This window comes from Lissotriton vulgaris, chromosome 7, assembly GCF_964263255.1.
Source record: "Lissotriton vulgaris chromosome 7, aLisVul1.2, whole genome shotgun sequence".
Classification (NCBI taxonomy): Eukaryota; Metazoa; Chordata; class Amphibia; order Caudata; family Salamandridae; genus Lissotriton; species Lissotriton vulgaris.
The window spans coordinates 939,483,895-939,502,917 of NC_141695.1; the positions used below are offsets into that span (position 1 = coordinate 939,483,895).

The following is a 19,023-nucleotide window of genomic DNA, read 5'->3' on the forward strand; positions in this document are numbered from 1 at the left end:
TCGTTACTCTGCACCAGCACAGCGCCACTGGGTTCCTGACGTTGTGGCCGCCCCCGCTGCTGTGCAGCGCCATCGCACGGCCGCGGAGCGGGGCGGACCACAACTCCCAGCGTGCCTAGCAGTTTTCCACCGCCCACTTCCTGCTCAAGCGCCAGGAGGCGCAACAAAAGGCAGCAGCACCCGGTGAGGTGCGGGGATCATTTCGAGGCATACCGGCTCCAGGAGGGGTCGTTACTCTGCACCAGCACAGCGCCACTGGGTTCCTGACGTTGTGGCCGCCCCCGCTGCTGTGCAGCGCCATCGCACGGCCGCGGAGCGGAGCGGACCACAACTCCCAGCGTGCCTAGCAGTTTTCCACCGCCCACTTCCTGCTCAAGCGCCAGGAGGCGCAACAAAAGGCAACAGCCCCCTCCGCCTCGCGGACGCGCGCGGGCGGCGCCCGGGCAGAGGGCGGGCTGTCTGTGGCCGTCCGGGGACGACAGGGGACGGGACGGGCATCCCCCCTTCGATTTGCACACCGGACAATGGGTAAGCGCAAACTACAAACTTCTGTTAATGGGGGTACAACTAAGGCTAAAATTGCGCGAAAAACCCCTGCATCTTCGAACATTATGTCGTTCCTGACCACAGCTGTCGGTAAGCTAAACCAGGAAATTGCTGATAAAGAGCGCGAACTAGGCTTGGACCCCATATCATCGGATAGTCAAACTTTGCCTACATCGTCTAGACAACCAATCCCTTTGGACCCGGTAATTCTGGTTGAAAAAGTACCTATTACTAGGTTACCAGACACAGATATAGACAATATATTGGTACAAGAAGGTGCGGCTGGAAAAGTGACTGATAGTCAAGCTGAACACTCTTTTCATGACTGTACTCAGGAACCTGAGCCTGAACACCAGGTTAGCAAGCGCACTTATAAACAAAGGACACATGGTGCACAGCGTCGTAAGCTACAAAATACCCCATTGAGTGCCCTAGAAACCTCTATCAAGGACATGGTGGAGAAGGTCCTAGTTGACAAACTTGAGGGGGTACTCATACAAATCTCCACAGATATTATTGATACTTTAAGGGATTGTGTTTCCGATATTCTAAAGAAATGTGACAGGATAAATAAATTTGTAACTTCTTTCGAGAAAGATCCTCGGTGCCCACCACCCAAAATCACCCCACAATCCCCTTCTAACCCACAGAGGCAACCCCAATCCCCTATGGAGCAGGGAATTACCGTACTAGCCAATCCCCAGTTTCCACCTGCACCACCACTAGGGTCAATTGGTCATGGAACGGGGCAAGGGGACAGCACAATCAACACTAAGCTGCCCTTTGCACCCAAACCCTGCCCACCACAGACAATGCCCCTGGCATCTACCCAAGATGGGTTTAACCCAGCAGGGTCCAGAAGACCTCGCCCGAGACCACCAGTTCACCTCCCACCAGAAGCTACACCTTTTGTTGCAATTTTGGTGAATATTCCTGTATTAAAACCAGGGGAAATTGAGTCAAATGTCTCAGTGCTGGACAATATAAAAACATGGTGCAATGCTAACTGTACTGGCCCTAATAATATCTCTGAATACATTCAGACAGGTAGACGTGTGGATTGGGTGGGATATACAAAGAAGAAATTCTCTGGGGATTGTCTAATTGTTAACTTTAACAGACCCTATGAGGCATCCCGCCTATTTTGGGATGCAACCGAGATTAGAGAGGATAGAATAAGAGCAGTCCCCCTAGGTTTCTTCTACCCACCACCAGCACCACCAAAAAAGATCCCTGAAAGGGCAAGTCGTAATGTTCTCCCAACCAAAACTCACCGTATTAGCCCTTGGGCAACACAAACAACGGGTATGTTACCTAAAATCCATGGAAACCAGGGCTGTGAATTAAGTAATGGTCTGGAGTTATCAAATATGTTTTCGGCACTTTCAAATCTGGAGGAAATTGATTGACTAGTTTCTTATGACAGTATTACTGACCCATTGCCTACAATTAATAATAGTAACGTAAGGGGTTCTATTGTTAACCTAATGAGTTGGAATATCGCAGGACTCCGCTCTAAAAGGGAAGATATAAATTGGTTGAATATTTTGAAAAAGTATGATGTGATAGCGCTGCAGGAGACATGGGATATGGACTGTGATTTTTGGATAGATGGGTATACATCCTACTTCCTTGCTGCACAACCCTCAAACTCTGGTCGCAACAAAGGAGGTTTACAATTTTTAATGTCAGTTAAAATGAATGGAACTGCGAAAGTAATAAACACGCTATCCCAAAATTTTCTAGCTTTGGAAGTCACATTGACTAATAAATCTAAATGCGTTTACATTAACTTCTATAATGCTACCCAAGGCACTGGCGATATCGAAAATCTCAATTCCCTGAATATGTTTTTGTGTAATTTTAAAGAGAGTCAAACCGCGCCGACATATTTTATATTGTTGGGAGATTTTAATGTACATTTATGCCAACAAAACTGTCATTTAATAGATAATTTGAATGTAGACATGTTCCAACCCCCACACTTTGAACATTCTGTTAAAGGGTCGACCCTAGAAGATCTGCTTCTTGAAAATGAACTTTACGAACCAGAGTTCTTTGATAGTAAAGAAAGGGTCTCAACCTACAGAGCTAGGGATTGCAACACTATAATTGATTATATATTTATTTCACCAGTTATGTTGCAGAATGTTATTTTTTATAATGCTATACATACCACACATAGTGATCACAACCCGGTTGTGTTGAACATGGAGGATAATATTTTATTTTTGTTTAATAAAAACTCTGAACTAGATATCGTTGCTGATATCACTGCAAAGGATCAAGGGAGACGGGTGAAATGGAGTAAAGTTATACCTGAGGAGTTCCTTTACTCCCTTAACGAGAAAGTGAGCAGCGACATTAATGTTTGTAGGGAGCCATTGAGATTCAAAGGGAATATCATTGGGTCCTTTGAAGCCATCTGTCGCCAGGTGGCAGATGACCTAAAATGTAAATCCACAAACAGGGAGAGAAAGGCTGAGGGGTGGTTTAATAATGCATGCTCCAAATCACATCGAGTACTCCATAAAGCACTGAAAAAGGTACCCCGTGATAGAGTGGAGGTGGCGAGGCTTAGGAAGCAGTACAATCAGGATATCCAAGCAAGGAAAAAGGAAATTAAGAAACAGGCGTGGGATAATTTGTATGAAAAAGCTACCCTGAGGGATAGCGCAAAGTTCTGGACCATTGTTAATACACCTTTGTTCAATGGGAAAGAAAATGCGCCACTGGAGTTAAATATTCCTGAGAAGGAATGGTTGGACCACTTCCAAAAAATTTATGGCAGCAACATCGACCCAGGACCTCCTAACTTAACACCGATCGACATTCAAACCCCCCTTCTAAGTTTTACTATTAAAGAGGTACAGAGTGCTATCGAGGGCATGTCATCACAGAAGGCCCCTGGGCCAGATGGCGTACCCGCAGATATGTACAAAACAAACTCAGCAATGTGGTCAGTTGTACTTACTAATGTTTTTAATGTAGTTGGTATAGACAAGATAAGACCTCCAACTACCTGGTCACAGACTGTCATCATCCCCATATTTAAGAAGGGTCAAAGGGGGGACCCTAGATGCTACAGACCCATATCTCTGCTAGATTCCTCATTTAAAATCTTGGGCAAAATAATACTAGAGAGAATCTCAGCTTGGACCACCGATAAAAACATCTTGTGTGAAGCGCAGTATGGGTTTAGATCTGCCAGAGGTACAGAAGATCAATGCCTTAATTTGCACCTTATACTGAGCAAATACACTGTAGCTTCAAGGGGGAAGATGTACTTGGCCTTCATGGACTTGTCCACAGCTTTTGACCTAGTTAATAGGTCAAAGCTGTGGACAATACTCCTTGAAAAGGGACTGGATCGTGCACTCGTGGATTTTTTGGCGCGACTCCACAGTGATTTAAGGGCAACTATCCGCATGACCCAAGAAGGGAACTGTACCTCTTTTTTTAAATCGGGAAGGGGAGTGCGCCAAGGGTGCATTTTGGCACCTATGCTCTTCTCCCTTTATATTAACTCCCTTGGTGAGTCCCTAAAAACTGCCTCTGCAGATGTGCCCTGCATGGGTGGTTCTGTGACGCCGGTACTTTTATACGCCGACGACACGGTACTGATGTCAAGGACCCCGAGGGGTCTTCAACATTTACTTAATACTTTTGGGGCTTTTATGCAAGATCTGGATTTAGTGATTAATGTAGGAAAGTCGCATGTCATGGCTGTGGGTAATTCTAAAAGTAACATTAGAACCCTGACCTGTAATGGTGCCGCACTTACTAAGGTTAAAACCTTTACATATCTAGGAGTGGTGTTCGACGAGAAAGGGACATGGGCACCACAAATCCAGAACAAGACCGCTGCTGTAAAACGATCATCTGCTGCTATATTGGGGTTCGCCAAACGTCTTGGCGGCAAACCATCAGAGGCTATATTATCCATATACAAAGCCAAAACCCTGGCAATAGCCAGATATGGAGCCTCTATTTGGGGATATAAGAACACAACCCATATCCAAAGGGCAGAGAATATTTTTCTGCGATCTGTTCTGGGCTTACCAAAATCCACACCTGCTCACTCAGTACATATGGAACTAGGGGTAGGTTATATTGAAGATATGTTGTCTCTTGCACCACTAAGGGCTTGGATTAAAACTTGGCTTAATCCCAATTTAACATTAAATCACACGATTATTAAAGACTGTATGGGGCGGGATCGTGTGGCAGAGATTGAGTGGCTTTCATACATCAAGAAAATAGCACAATACCTGGGCCGCCCTGATCTATATACCAACCCTGAAGGCCTACAAAAAGATGACATTAGCTGGGCAAAACTGGAATATATAAAGAAAAGAGAAGCCGAAAGAGAAACACGCGAAATTATGAAGCCAACCGTGAGGTCACATTTTTTGACAATAACATCTTTAGCCATTGAACCATACTTGGCGGTAGTAAACAAACCTTTCCACCGGTGGCTTCTCACTAAATTTCGCTTTAACCAGTCTCACTTCTTGCTGGGTGAATATAATAAATGGTGTAAACCCCATGAGAACGCCCCCTGCAAGTGTGACGATTTCTCAGACCAGGATTCTACCCATTTTTTCTTTTTTTGTCCTTTTTTCAGAATTGCAAGAGAGAAATATATTAAGCCAATATTAAAAGATCAAAAGTTTACCCAAGTCAAACCGGCCTTTCTGTTTTTACAGTTAATGGAAACACCTCTAATCATGTATGGGGTAGCAAATTTTCTCACAATGTCCATCAGGTCTCGTCGAAATAGACCTCAGGCACTGATTAACTGACCTAGCCTTTGTCAAAAATTGTACGCCCAGTCGGGGTATCACTGTTAAGTGATTGTATAATAGGTTTGTAAATATCATTGTAAATAGATCATTGAACAAACCCCATATCACAAACCGTAAAAATGAAATGTAATTTTGTAGGAAAACACAGACAGTGCAAGTATGATGATAAACATTTTAATTTTTCTAAAACTTTTGTAAATATGAAATTTGTAAATATGAAATTTGCATTTGTACATAATGTGTCTTGTTTTTAAGCTATTTATATGAAAAATTTTTAAATACTCCAATAATCAACTATGAATGTATAGCATACTTTTGTGATTTTAATTTAAGCGAATAAAGTGTTTTTGACTCTACAAGAAAATGGAAGGGGGTCAAGATTTGAATGCCAGAAAACTGAAGTACAAATTGAAGGTTGGCACTCAGAATACATGCTTCATGTTTATTAGAGTATCAATGAACTGGTGAAGTTGAGTGTATGTATTATATTAAAATGTCAATAAAAGGATGGTAATAAAAAGATCAAAACAATGTAGCTAATCGATGCCTCAGGAGGACCAGATAATGCTTTGGCTTTCCCTGATAGCAATAATCTTATGCATTATGATAGAAAGGAGCACCCATAAGGGAAGAGCATCCTTTATATTAGCATTTAAAACCTAGATATGATTCACCTGAAATTATAGTCTTGAGGAACATTTGATGGACATGATGTTCTGCCAATATTTGCCTTCTTATAGAGCACCCATATGATTTGTGTTGGGTTATCGTTCCCACTCTGCTCTCCATTTACCTCTTGATAAACCCATGCAACATTTTGGTATTCCAACAGTTAATTCTACCAGGTTGATTGTAGAGAGGTGTTGGCGTGCGCCAGCTAATGAAGTCCTGGGAATCGGTATAATGTTTCAAAAGCCTTTATTTCAAATCAATTAATTCACACGATATGGGAGCATTACACTCAGCCTACGTGTTTTGTTCTCACATGGAGAACTTCATCAGGGCTTAACTGAGGTGAATATCTTAATGGTAATGAAGAATTGTTGCAAAAAATGGCACTCCAAATAAGTGCACTGGGAGCAGAGCAGGAAGTTCACAGGGCCGGGCCCGGGCTATGATCAACGATTTTAGATAAATGAAGATAATATAGAGAATGTACAAAGTTGATGCTCCATGCAATAACACTGGACGCAGAACGAGATTTCCCAGGGCCAAATCAGGCCTCGCCGATGTCAACTATTTGTCTTGGAGTCGCGGAGGGCTGATTTGTGTTGGGTTATCCTTCCCGCTCTGCTCTCCGTTCACCTCTTGATAAACCATTACAACATTTTGGTACTCCAGCAGTTAATTCTACCAGGCTGATTGTGTTGCAATGGTTTTCAATTTTGATTTGAGGCACTTCAAGCTGGCCTAACACTTATCTTCCATGATTCTTTCTCATCTATGGTGCTTATGATGGCGGTCGAGCTGGGGAGGACATAAGGCCTAATCAAATCACCATCTCATTTAATCACGGAGTCTTTTGGTTGCTTCCAGTGTCTGATCTAAACCCACTCAGATAGGATGGATCAACCCTTTGTTAGTTTCTATTGGGAGGCAGAAAATTGGCCAGCATAAAGGCAGAAAGTTTGAGAAGAGAACTTCTAGTCCCCTGGAAAGACAAATATGGATAGTAAGCTTGCTTTGTCACAATGCGAATGCTCACATTTGTCCACCAAGGGAAAAGTTATTATTGTCAACACAAATTTCTGGAACTCAAACTTAATTACATGCATCACTATTATCTTCCTACCACAAGAAAAACAAAACACATGAGAAAGACTCTGGAAGGGTTTGTTTAACCAGTGGTAATATGAAACTGCTGATAGTTCAATCTTGTTGAATGGCTGTAAACAAATCCCTTTCTGCAGATGAAGAAAGTGGGTATAGTCACATGAGAGTCAGTGGACAAAAAACAAAATTCAGTAAATGGAAGCGGAAATACTCTCGCATTTCTTTTTTTTATATAATGAGCTTTTTGGCAAAATCTGTACTCTAGGGAGCCGTTGTATAAAATTCATTTTTCGTTTAACAAGGCAACTTTTATTGACTGTGACTTCATTTTCACTTGAAGACAGCCAATCGCTGGTTACACAATGATTGAGAACCTGCCTCAAGGATGACCTCATGGTGCACAGTAGGCACAAGAGCCAGTTTCCTGAGAGATGTCTTGGCAGTGAGTAATAAATCCATCAATAAAAGAGTGGTATGACGGTTTCCATCTCTGATCTGTGGTACACCCCAAAATCAATATAAATAACTTTACTTATAAAAGCAATGTTACCACTGTATTTCTGTTAAATTGTGGGATTGCTGTACGCTTGCTGCTTTGCTCCTATGGGTCATATCGATCATTTTTTGGTGTTGAGCTCTACCTATATTGCTGGTTAGGATGTTCTTAAATAAGGGATAAAGGACCCTCTGCTGTATATTATAAGCATATTGTCAGCCGCTGAGGAGTGTCATGGCCACATCGAGGAACGAGGCTAAGTTCTTTTATAAGGTCATGGAACTCTGGGGTGACTTGCCCTATCCTGTTAATGTATGTCAGAGGGTATTTTATTACATATACAAATGATCAGACCATTGCCCTTCCCACAAAAAAGCTTAAATCTTTGGTGCCTTGCTCCTTCATGTTCACTGCAGAAATAAAGAATACATGCAGAATTTGTGTTACAAAATAAAACACACTAAAAAGCAGTCAATAATTTTAGCAAAAATCAGTTTACAGTTTGGATGAAATAATGTGGCTCAAATTGTGTAGAAACATGGAGACATTTCATTTTTCCTGTAATGACCTATAGCTTACAAAACAATAAATATGTTGCCATAAACATCTCGTCTCTGGTGATGAAGTTTTCTTTTCAGAAAAAGATATCCGAAGAGGAAAAGTCTGTTTCCATTTTCCTTGTTTGAACTGCAGCCTTAATAATGCTGCCTCGTCTGCCTATCACCTAGCCTCCCGTTATGTTATTTCAACTTGTTAAGCGCACGAATACCCGGAGGTGTCTTGGCGCAGAGACAGTAGACCCTGTGAATAGTCATTTACTACAGGTGACTACAGTCGTCACAAATCGACTGTAGTAAGAAAATTACATATAGGCTTTTATAAACAGACTCCTGGATCCAATCTATCATAATGTAATAACTCCCACGACTGTTCTCAAGTATTATTTGAAGTTTGTACACTGATTGCACACATTGTTTACTGTGTCACAGGGTGATGCACTTCACCAGCATTCTTAATATATTTGGAATTACCTGTTACCATTGGTAAATTAGTAATTCTGGAACTCTGCGAACGTATTTAACTCTTGAAAATACCTATTCATTAACAAACGGGGTTCATTGCACCACAAAACTTACTTTCCTATATTATTTCTTGCAGCCCATTTAAAAAGCTCTTGACCAGATCAGTTTCACCAGCCTCTCTACTGATATGGACCTCATGGGTTAACTACTGTAAATCACAAATACTGCTAAAAATTCATATTTACAGTGCACAAATGCAGCCATGTGCCTGCTGCCCACATTTGCTTCCTTTCCGACGCTCCCACCAACCTTTCACAGATCATTTCCTTCTCTAATCCTAGGTCTCCACTTTGATCAGTTACCAGGGACATTGTTAGTAGCCTCACTCGGCACCACGCCAAGATCTGAGTGTTTTTTCCATCTTGGCACTACTTTACTTGAATACCCTCACACTCGACCTAATAACTATCCCCACCCTGACTCCCTTCGGGAAATTCCTTAGCCATCGCTTTCTAACGCGAAACACCCATATTTCAACTCTGTAACCCATAAAATCCCAGCTTGCTCTTTCTGTTCATATATTTACTCTGCACACCACATGCAGCAATTGCTAGTTTTCACAAATTCTCTTGATCACTTTTTATAAGTTTTTTATGCATGCCTTCTGTAGAGAACCAGAAATAAATACCCAATTTCCCATACATATATTGTAGAAGTGGTTTCAAAAGAAGTCATACCTTTGTACTCCAGCTCTTAGGGACGCCGAGTAACGCCAATCTGGATTGGGATGTTTTGGCTGCTGAAAGAACAAATGCATATTTGTGTTAATGCCAGAGTACAGTTTCTGAATAAATGCCAAATGACATTACACTAATGTGTTTAGTCAGCTCCAAAATCTATAAAAATCATAAACAACAAATTCCAGAGCAATAAACAAATATTCTAGTTTTACATTTTCCCACAGCTGTCGAAAACGATATCTCCATACACCAAAACAGTCCTTCTAGATGGGTGTAAGTTTAAACAAAAGAGAAAGATGTGGTGAAATTTTTTTTCTGGAGCAAATATCCCACGATATTGAAATTCATCAAATATATTGCCAGGTTCCTAGTTTCTGACAGCTAATCATGAGTCAACATTGATTCATTCATTTAGAAAAGTAGCAAGTGTACATTTCTGCATGCATAAATATAATGCATCAGTGCACGTGCACGGAAACATTTTTTTTCTGTCTTTCCAAATAAAACATTTCCCCCTGGAAAACAAATTTGGTTACACCCACCAACAATTACTGGGATGTTCCCTCTTTTTTATTAGGGTGGATTTACATGTCCTTGAGAACAGGAAAATTATCGTTGGTCTATGCTGGAAAACTACCTGAAAAAGGTTTGTGAAAGCCAACACCATTTGTGACTACCAACACGCTTGTAGATTGTTGGTTTTCATCCAGTAGCGGCCAGCATTGCTTGCTGGTGGGGACAGGGGCGAGGGGTTGTGGGGGGAAACTTACCTTTCCTGCAGGTCCCACGTCTTCTCCGCTCCTGTTCTCCTGCCTCCGATAGGAACAGGAAGCAGGCAGCCAGGCTCCCTCCCATAAGCCAATTGCAACGCTGCAATGGCAGCGTTGTGATTGGTTGGGATGGCGCCCAGCCAGGGGCTAGTGGGGTGGGCATGTTCTGCATGCAGGCTGCAATGAGGTGCTACAAACAGATCAATTACGTGGGTGTGTTCAAATGAGACAGGATGCTAGAAACCAGGATGTTAGGTATTTTAAATCTTCCATATCTTACTTTCATGAACTATTTTGAGATTAATATTAAGTATCTGTTCCAGACTTTTTTCATTGTTTAAAATTATCAGGGTCATGATCTGTAACGGTTTGCAATGCAGCCTGCATGGAGAAGGGCTGAGTGTGCATGACTAGTTTGGGCGGCCTGAAAAGCAAGAAAGCAGTGGGGTGATGCTCTTCCGGCCTAGTGGAGGAGCTGCCCTTGTTTTCACCACCTTTTAATTATGCTTCTGCTCTTAAGTAGCCCCAACCCGACTCTGTGAAGATATATTCTAACACAAGAAATTCCATCAAGTAGAAATTCTATATGGGAGTTAAGTCATTTTCATTTGCGGATTTAAGTTTTGATAGTCACAAACTTGAATTTACCATGTAAAGGAGACGTACTATTTGCACAAACAACTCTGCGACTCAGGCCCATAATGAATACGTTTGCTGCAGCATGAACACTAATGGTACATATGACCATGATAACGAAAACCCAATGTTCTCAATGTGAAATGTTAATTGGAGTACATTTCTCTGGATAACTGCACAAAATGATTTACTGTCATGGTCAAAAGTAGTATATTTATATGAATAAAATCAACCATGTAAGAGTAGTGTGTTGACTTATAACGGATGCTCCTTCGAATCTGGACAAAGCTACACCTCTCTGAAGAGCTCTAACTAGATCAAAACACAATTATCTGGGGGTGCTTTTAGTTATTCCAGTTTGGCTTGGATGGTATTTTACCAATACAAAGCTGTAATAAATACTCTGCCTGAAGTGGTGCAAGGCTTTTGTCATTTGTCAGGCAGGTCAGTGTGGTTGGTACCTGCTAATCGTATGCTTAAAGACTTTGCTGTAAAAATGGCAAAGGCTTTGTCACTCTCTAGCTCAGCGCGGATGGCACTGTGCTAATCCCATGCTTAAATACTCTGCTAAAGAAACAGACATTTGAGAGGAGAAAATTCAGTGTGTTGCTGGTGTTGTAGGGTCCTCTATATAAAAGATCTGTTCTCCTCCTAAACCTGGGAACTACCCAGAGTTCACCATTTTCATTTTTGCATATGTATTTCTTTGCAAACTTAAACTACACAACATTAGAAATGATAAAGTTATAGTTCTAGCTTAATCTTGAAAAGTTACTATAACTCTCAAACTGCCGTACACACTGTTGTTAACTTACTAGACAGATTACATTAATTTATAACTGGACCCTCTACATGTACTGCTTATATCCTGTCATATTACATCACTTATACCACGTTCAAGCATAGCATTCAAAGCAACACTCATGACATCTGAAATTTCAATTGATGAGCACTGTGCACAGTAAAGGGGCGAGCTATTGTTCATGTAGTCTGTTCATTTATGAGTTAGAACACCCCAACTTCCTCAACCAGCTCGTGTCTTTTTCTGTTCTTTTAAATGAAAATGCCGAAGGTTCACCTGAGGGGCTGAGGAATACTGGTGCAAGGAGATCAGAAAGTATTCCGTGAGGGGGAAGTAGTGTAAATATCAATATTAGTACAACACTTAATTTCCACATACGAGGACTATCACAACACGTGAAATATGTAAACAGAACGAAAACTAAAGTCTAATGCACTGGAGGAGGTTGTTCAGCATATACAAAACATTTTCAACATAGTTATAGTTGATTTAGATATTTGTCTGTCTCTAGGCACTATAGTCAATATAGCGTTTCCGCTGGGTCAGCTAAAAATATGATTCAGACTAAAGCACAGCCATGCAGTGCAACTTCGAGACATTGATGATTGCATCTTTAGCTGGAGTGGGGGCTTAATTGCTCATTTATTCATGGACAATGTTTTTGAACACAAGATTATGTGATTCTCAAACTGCCGAGATTAGGAAGCAATCACACCATCTCAAAAGACCCTCCCTACTTGATGAGAGTCAAGATGATTTAGGCAATGCAAAAGCTATGCTGACCAGCCACGTTGCAACGCATGGTGACACGGCAGGCGTCACGACAATAATATATAGTTAGAGAGCTGGCATGTTTTGCTGAGCAGCGCACAAAGAGCTATTGTGGAGTACCACTTCAGGATCCATTTCAAAATGCACGTCCCCAGCTGCATAAACCTGCATGCATTAGTGCCAGAGCCTTAGATTTGTAGCGCTCCTTGACATCGAGCCAATGACAAATTGTCATCAGTGGTATGATATGTTGCCTATTATTTACTCCTGTAATATGGTGAGTCATTGCACTCTGAAGAGTCCAGCATATCTTTAGGAGGATGGCAGGCACACTCTCGTATAAATCATTGTGCAATATTCAAGGTTTCAAGTTGTGTTCTGAGCTGCGGTTCATATTGCCTCTTTGGAGATAACCTTTCATACCCCCTTTGGGAAGTAGTAGAATTTTGGTTTAAACTCCTCTACCTGGAAGTTAACAATTGAAAACCTAGAGTTCCATCAATGACCCAAGGTTGGGCTTTGTCTTCCATACAAAAAAGCTTGGCCAGTTTCACTATACCCAAAATTAATTTGAGTCACAAGAGCACCCGATGATCTGGCGTCTACACGTGTGAGTTCCAAGCGGCCTAGTACAGCAGGAGCATGCAGCATATAGTCTGTCAATATAAAAACACACACCCGTAATCCATAGTTGATCACAGGTAAGGCATAAATGTAAGCCAACACTGACTGAGGCCAGAGGAACAGCTTGAGAGATTCCTCACTTTACCTCATTGTATCTGGGGAAGCCATTGAACAGTCATGTGAAAAACTAATATCTTGTCCCATCTGTACACACCCACCCAAACATGAGGTCATGCACACAGATCATTAGGGTGGGTGTGTACAGATGAGACAACATATTAGTACCCAGGATGTTACGTATTTTAATGTTCCATAATGCATTTTCATGAACTATTTTCAGATTAATGTTATGTATCTGTTCCAGAGTTTTTTTCAGTGTTTACAATCATTAGGGTAATGATCTGCGACGTTGCTGTCATGCTGCTGGCAGCATGGGAGAAGCACAAGGATTGGCCTGAGCACCCTGGAGTTGCACAATAGCCAGTCTGGCCCTGTTGAGAAACAGTTCTTGTATAGTGTTATAAATTCCAACAAAATGTTAACATTACAGATGTTGATACAGCATAGGTAGGCAATGAATTGTATTGTGGCTATAAGTGGCATGCAAACAAGATTCACAATTACATGAAAGTCATGTAAATAGCTCTCCACCACTTTGAAAAGTCTCTTACCAGTGGTGTCATTCCACCAAAATCATAAAGCCATCTATAACTAACTAACATGCTCACTGACCCCTGATGACACCACAGGATGTGCCATCATAAGGACAAGAAATAGGAATCAAAAGTAGAAACAACACAAGAGGCTCGAACAAGTGAGAGGTGGAAGTAAAACTGTAATCTGCAAAGTCATCATGTCAGTGAAGCGAGGCAGATTTCTTAATTTGCAAAACTTCATCGAGGTCAAGTCTGCCCTAATGCAACAAGTTGTCCAACTGCAGGATGACCACCATGAAGTGAGGACATGTTATGAATACCAGAGAGTACCAAAAGAAAGGGAAGGAGCGTAGACGGGCTTGGGTATATAAGGTGGAGAGATCTCAGGTTGGTGCATGGGGGTGTGAGAAAGCTCACCCACCAGGACTGTGTAGGGGGCAAAGTGATGCGGGTAAATGTGCAGGGGAAGATGACACTGACAGGAGGACAGGAGACACGCTAAAGGTGAGACAAATGCCTGGCAAAGGCTGTCAAGCATTACCAGTCCATGCACTGCCCCTCGTGACTCCTTCTGCCACCGGGGAGGTTTCCTGCCATCAGAGAGCCACCTGAGGCTGCACTGGTTTTATGTTTGCAAGATTTGTATTACATAAAACTTTCTACTTTTTTTTTTAATTCAAAGTTGCGAGTCACATCATTCCTAACTTTGCACACCCTGTCTAAGGTACCAAAAAGCAAGTGGCATACTTCTAAACAAAATGAGTAGGCAGATTAGTTACATCACAGCGGTGGCATAGCAGTCCACAATGGGTGCAAGCCGCATCTAGCGACAGCATCCAGTCGCCACCCCCTAAATAGAGACCCTTGTCACCAGCAGTGGACGCTGAGCAGTTTAAAATCGATATTGAATACACACAAGGCTGGAGGGAGGACAGATGGATGTGATAGCGCTTCACTCCATTCCTTCTAACCCTAGTACTGGCTGTGAACCATTTCAAGAATTCGCCATCAATAAGTAACGATATGGAATTAATATCTAACATCTCCGGGGCGGGCTCAGTGGTTGGCCGAGGGCAAAATATGTTCCGCCTGTACCCATGCTTTTTATACTCTTCTGCTGGCAAGGTTGATTCGGTACAAATCCGGCGTGTTTATGCTTTCACAGATGACCTCGGCTTGACTCCTTTAATGCAGGGTTTCACTGCATAATGCTGCACGCACCATCAGCTCCTGTCCGCCCTGTTCTTCGCGATGGGATGTGACAGGCAGACATGTACCCATCCTTTCATCGTTTGCTTTACAATACTGAATATTAAATAACATAAACCCCTCATGAGCTCGAATGAAATATTTTCTAGGCCATGAACAACTTTGTTATTTTTTTTCTTAGTAATGAGATTGCTGCGAGTTGAAAGGACGGGAAGCAGTGCGGGCATGCATAACCCAGATTCCGCCAGCAAAACTGATCACTGATGCAAGCCGTGCTGGAAGTTGACGCAGTTCAAAGGCGGGCTGGGCTGCAGTGGCACGAGAGACTTACATTGCAGGAAGGAAGTTCATGATTATTTTACCTCGTGGCACAGTTTATTTCAAACCACAATCTTACATTATCTGCTTTATACAATCTACATTGAGTCGAGGTTTTTTTCTTGCTGCTGTTAAACGTGCCTGATCAATTCTTCCTTAGGACTCTTGAAAACTGCTCAGCCTTGCTTAATGTCCAATAAAGATTTCTGCCAGCACAGCAATTAAATTCACATTAACAATTTCACTTCTCTCCAGCACATATCCTGACACAGCACGAGAGCAGAGTTTTAGGCTTGCAGCTCGAAGCAAAACTATGAAACAAGGTAGCTTCAAAAGAGTCCTGAAAAGATACACAGAGACGTTTTAATGCATGGGCAGAGTAGGATATGCAATTGCCCAGGGCCCCTACCTTCCAAGGACCCCTCTCAAAGTAAACCTTCTCTCTCTAGCTCACCCCTCTCTATTTTACATCTGTATCTTAACCTCTTCTCTTCTGTATGCCTAGTTCTACTTCTGACTTGGTCTCTCTTTGCCCAGTGTCATCATAAGGATTTTTGGGGCCCCTAGAAAGACACTTTCAAATGCTTTTGTTTGAAAATCTGTAGCGCTTAGAAACTGCATTCGGGTGCAGACACACACTGCTATAATGGCACAGAAGTGGCATCTGAGTACCCCTTGAGATGAGATCACTCACCAGCCATCTGACTTTTCGAAAGATCTTAAAAACGCATCTATTTTCCAGCAACTGATCTTTCCTTGATAAACTGTACCATCTTATTTGATCACGGACCATTTGGAGCTATGTTCTTACTGGCAAAGCGCGGAGATACCCCTCCGGGGGTCTATTCAGGCGCTATAGAAGAATATAAAATAAAATAAAATAACCCTGCTTCTGCTCACGCCGTAGGCAACTAGGTGTATGGCTTGCAGTGTACATAAGGGTCAGTATAGACCATCTTCTGCTTGCTTTTTTTTAAAATAACAAATTAATTATTTTATAATCGATTTTACCCATGAGCATACCTTTCCCATTTTTTGTGTTTGCTTTTTTACCACATTTCGTCATGGAAGTCTGGGTAGTAACATTATGTTATTTTATGATTTGCAAGCATCTGATATTACCTTATGGTGACACATTTGCGTGATATAAAATTAATGCATTGTACTTCATTACTGCATAGATGGTCTCATGGGAATGTAAATCACAGTTCCTACAAATACATATATAATTAGTGATTCTTTTGCCTATAAGTATCTCACAAGCACACATCCATCATTGCTTGTTTCCGGTAAGAAAGAAGTGCCAGCACTGAGAGAAGGAAAGAGAGTCTACGTGGCTAGTGGGTAGAGACAATAGCTTTGTCTTCAGATCCGTTAGCAGGGCAAGATATCCAACAACAGATCTAACAGCAAGGGGGAGACAATTACTCAAAGAGAGATTGGACATGTTAACGTTCTCGCACCTCATTCTCGCCTTAGAAGAGCAAGGAATTGGAAGAGGGAGGAAAGGTGAGAATGAAAATCTAAACAGAGCATTAAAATGAGAATTCATTTCTGAAGGGTGCGGCATGCGCTAGACCCTGAGCCCCATTGTGCATTTCTGTGGTAGCCAGAGGCGGACACAGTGATGAGGAAGTTGTGGCTATTCTTCATGACCATGTTAGAAAAGTTGGAGTGTTCTAAAAAGATAACATTGTAGTCCCAAGTAAATGGAAACCCACACGTCCAATCAAGAGAAATTATTGCTATCATCATAACAGCAGAATAGAAGGTGTTAAAATGGGAAGACATGGGCTTTTGATTTTAGACAAAGCTGAAAAAAGCAAGAGGAGACAGCATCACTGACTCTAGTGGTAACAAATGTCTCAGCACCAAGTTAAAAGTATAAAGGAGAGGAAGGCTTCAAGACAGTGTCCCACACCACGAGTTCAGCGTTAACACTGTTGAGCTCCAGTTAGTTATTATCATCATTATCATCGTCAAAATATGTGTATTTCTAAGTATAATCCTATTAAACATAAGAATAAAAATACAGTTAATTGCACATAAAATATTTTAAAACAACTTGCAAGCGTATGTATACACAGGGATAATAACATCATAAAGCTCCATAAACAAAGTAATCTTTGAGGTTCATAAAAAACTACACACCACCTTCAACTTGCAGTAATTTGTCCGGTTCATATAACAGACATGTTATAATACAATTCAGTACATGAGGATCTTAGAGTGCCAAATGAGGCAAAATATGTGTACATAGACAAAACAGTACTTGAACTTTAAAACTCCTTAGAGCAATCACATACTACATATATTTTCCTCACAATCCAAGCAGAAAACAAGTGTTTGGTTAACTCAAATTTAACCAGCCTACTAGTACTAGATCTAAAAGTCCTAAACACAAGCTGATAGTTTATTACACCAAGATTCAAGCCCTGTGGACGAATCCATTTGAGTTTAGGTTTAGAATAAAGAGGGCAAAAAAATTAAAAGTGTTCAGTGTTATCAATAGTGTTAATACAATATTCACAAAAAGAAGTGTCACAAGAGCCAAAGTACCATTTAGAGGAAAAGGCTTTCACAGGCATAGTTCCAAATCTGAACCTGAGATTAAGCCTTTTCGCAAAAAGGGGATAAATCTCATCTAAGAAGCCTTCAAACTTGGGAGCAGGCTTGCAACTCAAGAACTGGTCAGTAAGAGACCTGTTCTTAGTGATTTGATGCCACTGTTCCATAATAAATTCCAAATAGGTATTAACACGGGTACATTTCATCGCTTTCCTAATGTATGAGGGGTTTTACCACATTGCCTGCAATCCTAATCTGTAAAACCAGGAGTTCACATAATAAAGCCAACTGACAGTTAAGTTAGTAACCAGTTCCTTGACCTCTTTAAGTTAAGCTCTTAAAGGTTCCAGTTCGTAAAAGGATCAGAGTCTTACCCAATAGAGAAGAGGTCTCCAAGCAGCGACATTATCAATGCTTTTTAGCTCAGTATCAAGGATCAAAGGGAAATTCTGTGAACTTTGGAGAAGATTTAATAAAGCTATTTAAAAAATATTCTCTTTTGTAAAAAGACAATTTACATGGATAATTTCCCATATTTCTTCTCCATAAAGCTCTGCAGATTGGACATTACATTTGTACACTTGAAGGGCCGGAAGTCTGATCCGGTCTGAGTAGATCTGTGCATTTTCGGAATCACAGCCATAGGATGTTCAATAAGGCTGCTCTTGTCAAGTCAAGTCAAGTCATGAAATTTATATAGCGCACTACATACCCAGAGGGTTTCAAGGCGCTTAGGAAGGGGAGGAGGATTATTTGTCAAATATCCACGTTTTAAGCTGCTTTCTGAACGCTAGGTGATTCTGGGTTAGGCGAAGGTAGGCGGGGAGTGAGTTCCATGTTTTGGCAGCCAGGTAAGAGAAGGATCTGCCTCCCATGGTGGTTTTGTTGATGCGAGGTACAGTGGCGAGGGCTTGGCTGGAAGAGCGGAGTTGGCGGGAGGGGGAGTAGAAGGACAGTCGGGAGTTGAGGCAATCTGGTCCGATGTCGTAGAGTGATTTGTGTGCGTGGGTGAGCAGTCGGAAAGTGATCCTCTTATTGACGGGTAGCCAGTGGAGGTCTTTAAGGTGACCAGAGATGTGTTCGTTGCGTGGGATGTCTAATATGAGCCTGGCTGAGGCGTTTTGGATTCGTTGTAGTTTCTTCTGGAGTTTAGCGGTGGTACCTGCGTAGAGGGTGTTACCGTAGTCCAGTCGGCTCGTGACCAGAGCATGGGTGACTGTTTTCCTTGTTTCGGTGGGGATCCAGCGAAATGTTTTTCTGAGCATGCGAAGAATGTTAAAGCAG

The 19,023-nt window shown here is 41.7% G+C and overlaps 1 protein-coding gene across 9 annotated transcripts in view; it reads right to left on the bottom strand.

Annotated features, from left to right (window-relative positions):
• The window catches only part of LOC147702773 (protocadherin alpha-C2-like), an 868,304-nt gene that overhangs the window by 225,070 nt on the left and 624,211 nt on the right, over positions 1 to 19,023 (bottom strand). For 7 of the 9 annotated variants that reach the window (XM_086931373.1, XM_086931374.1, XM_086931371.1 and 4 more), the window contains exon 2: positions 9,383 to 9,444. In XM_086931373.1, the coding sequence (XP_086787499.1) occupies positions 9,383 to 9,444 (62 nt within the window). The remainder of the gene's footprint in view (positions 1 to 9,382; positions 9,445 to 19,023) is intronic. The other 2 variants (XM_086931372.1, XM_086931368.1) reach the window with 1 other exon arrangement.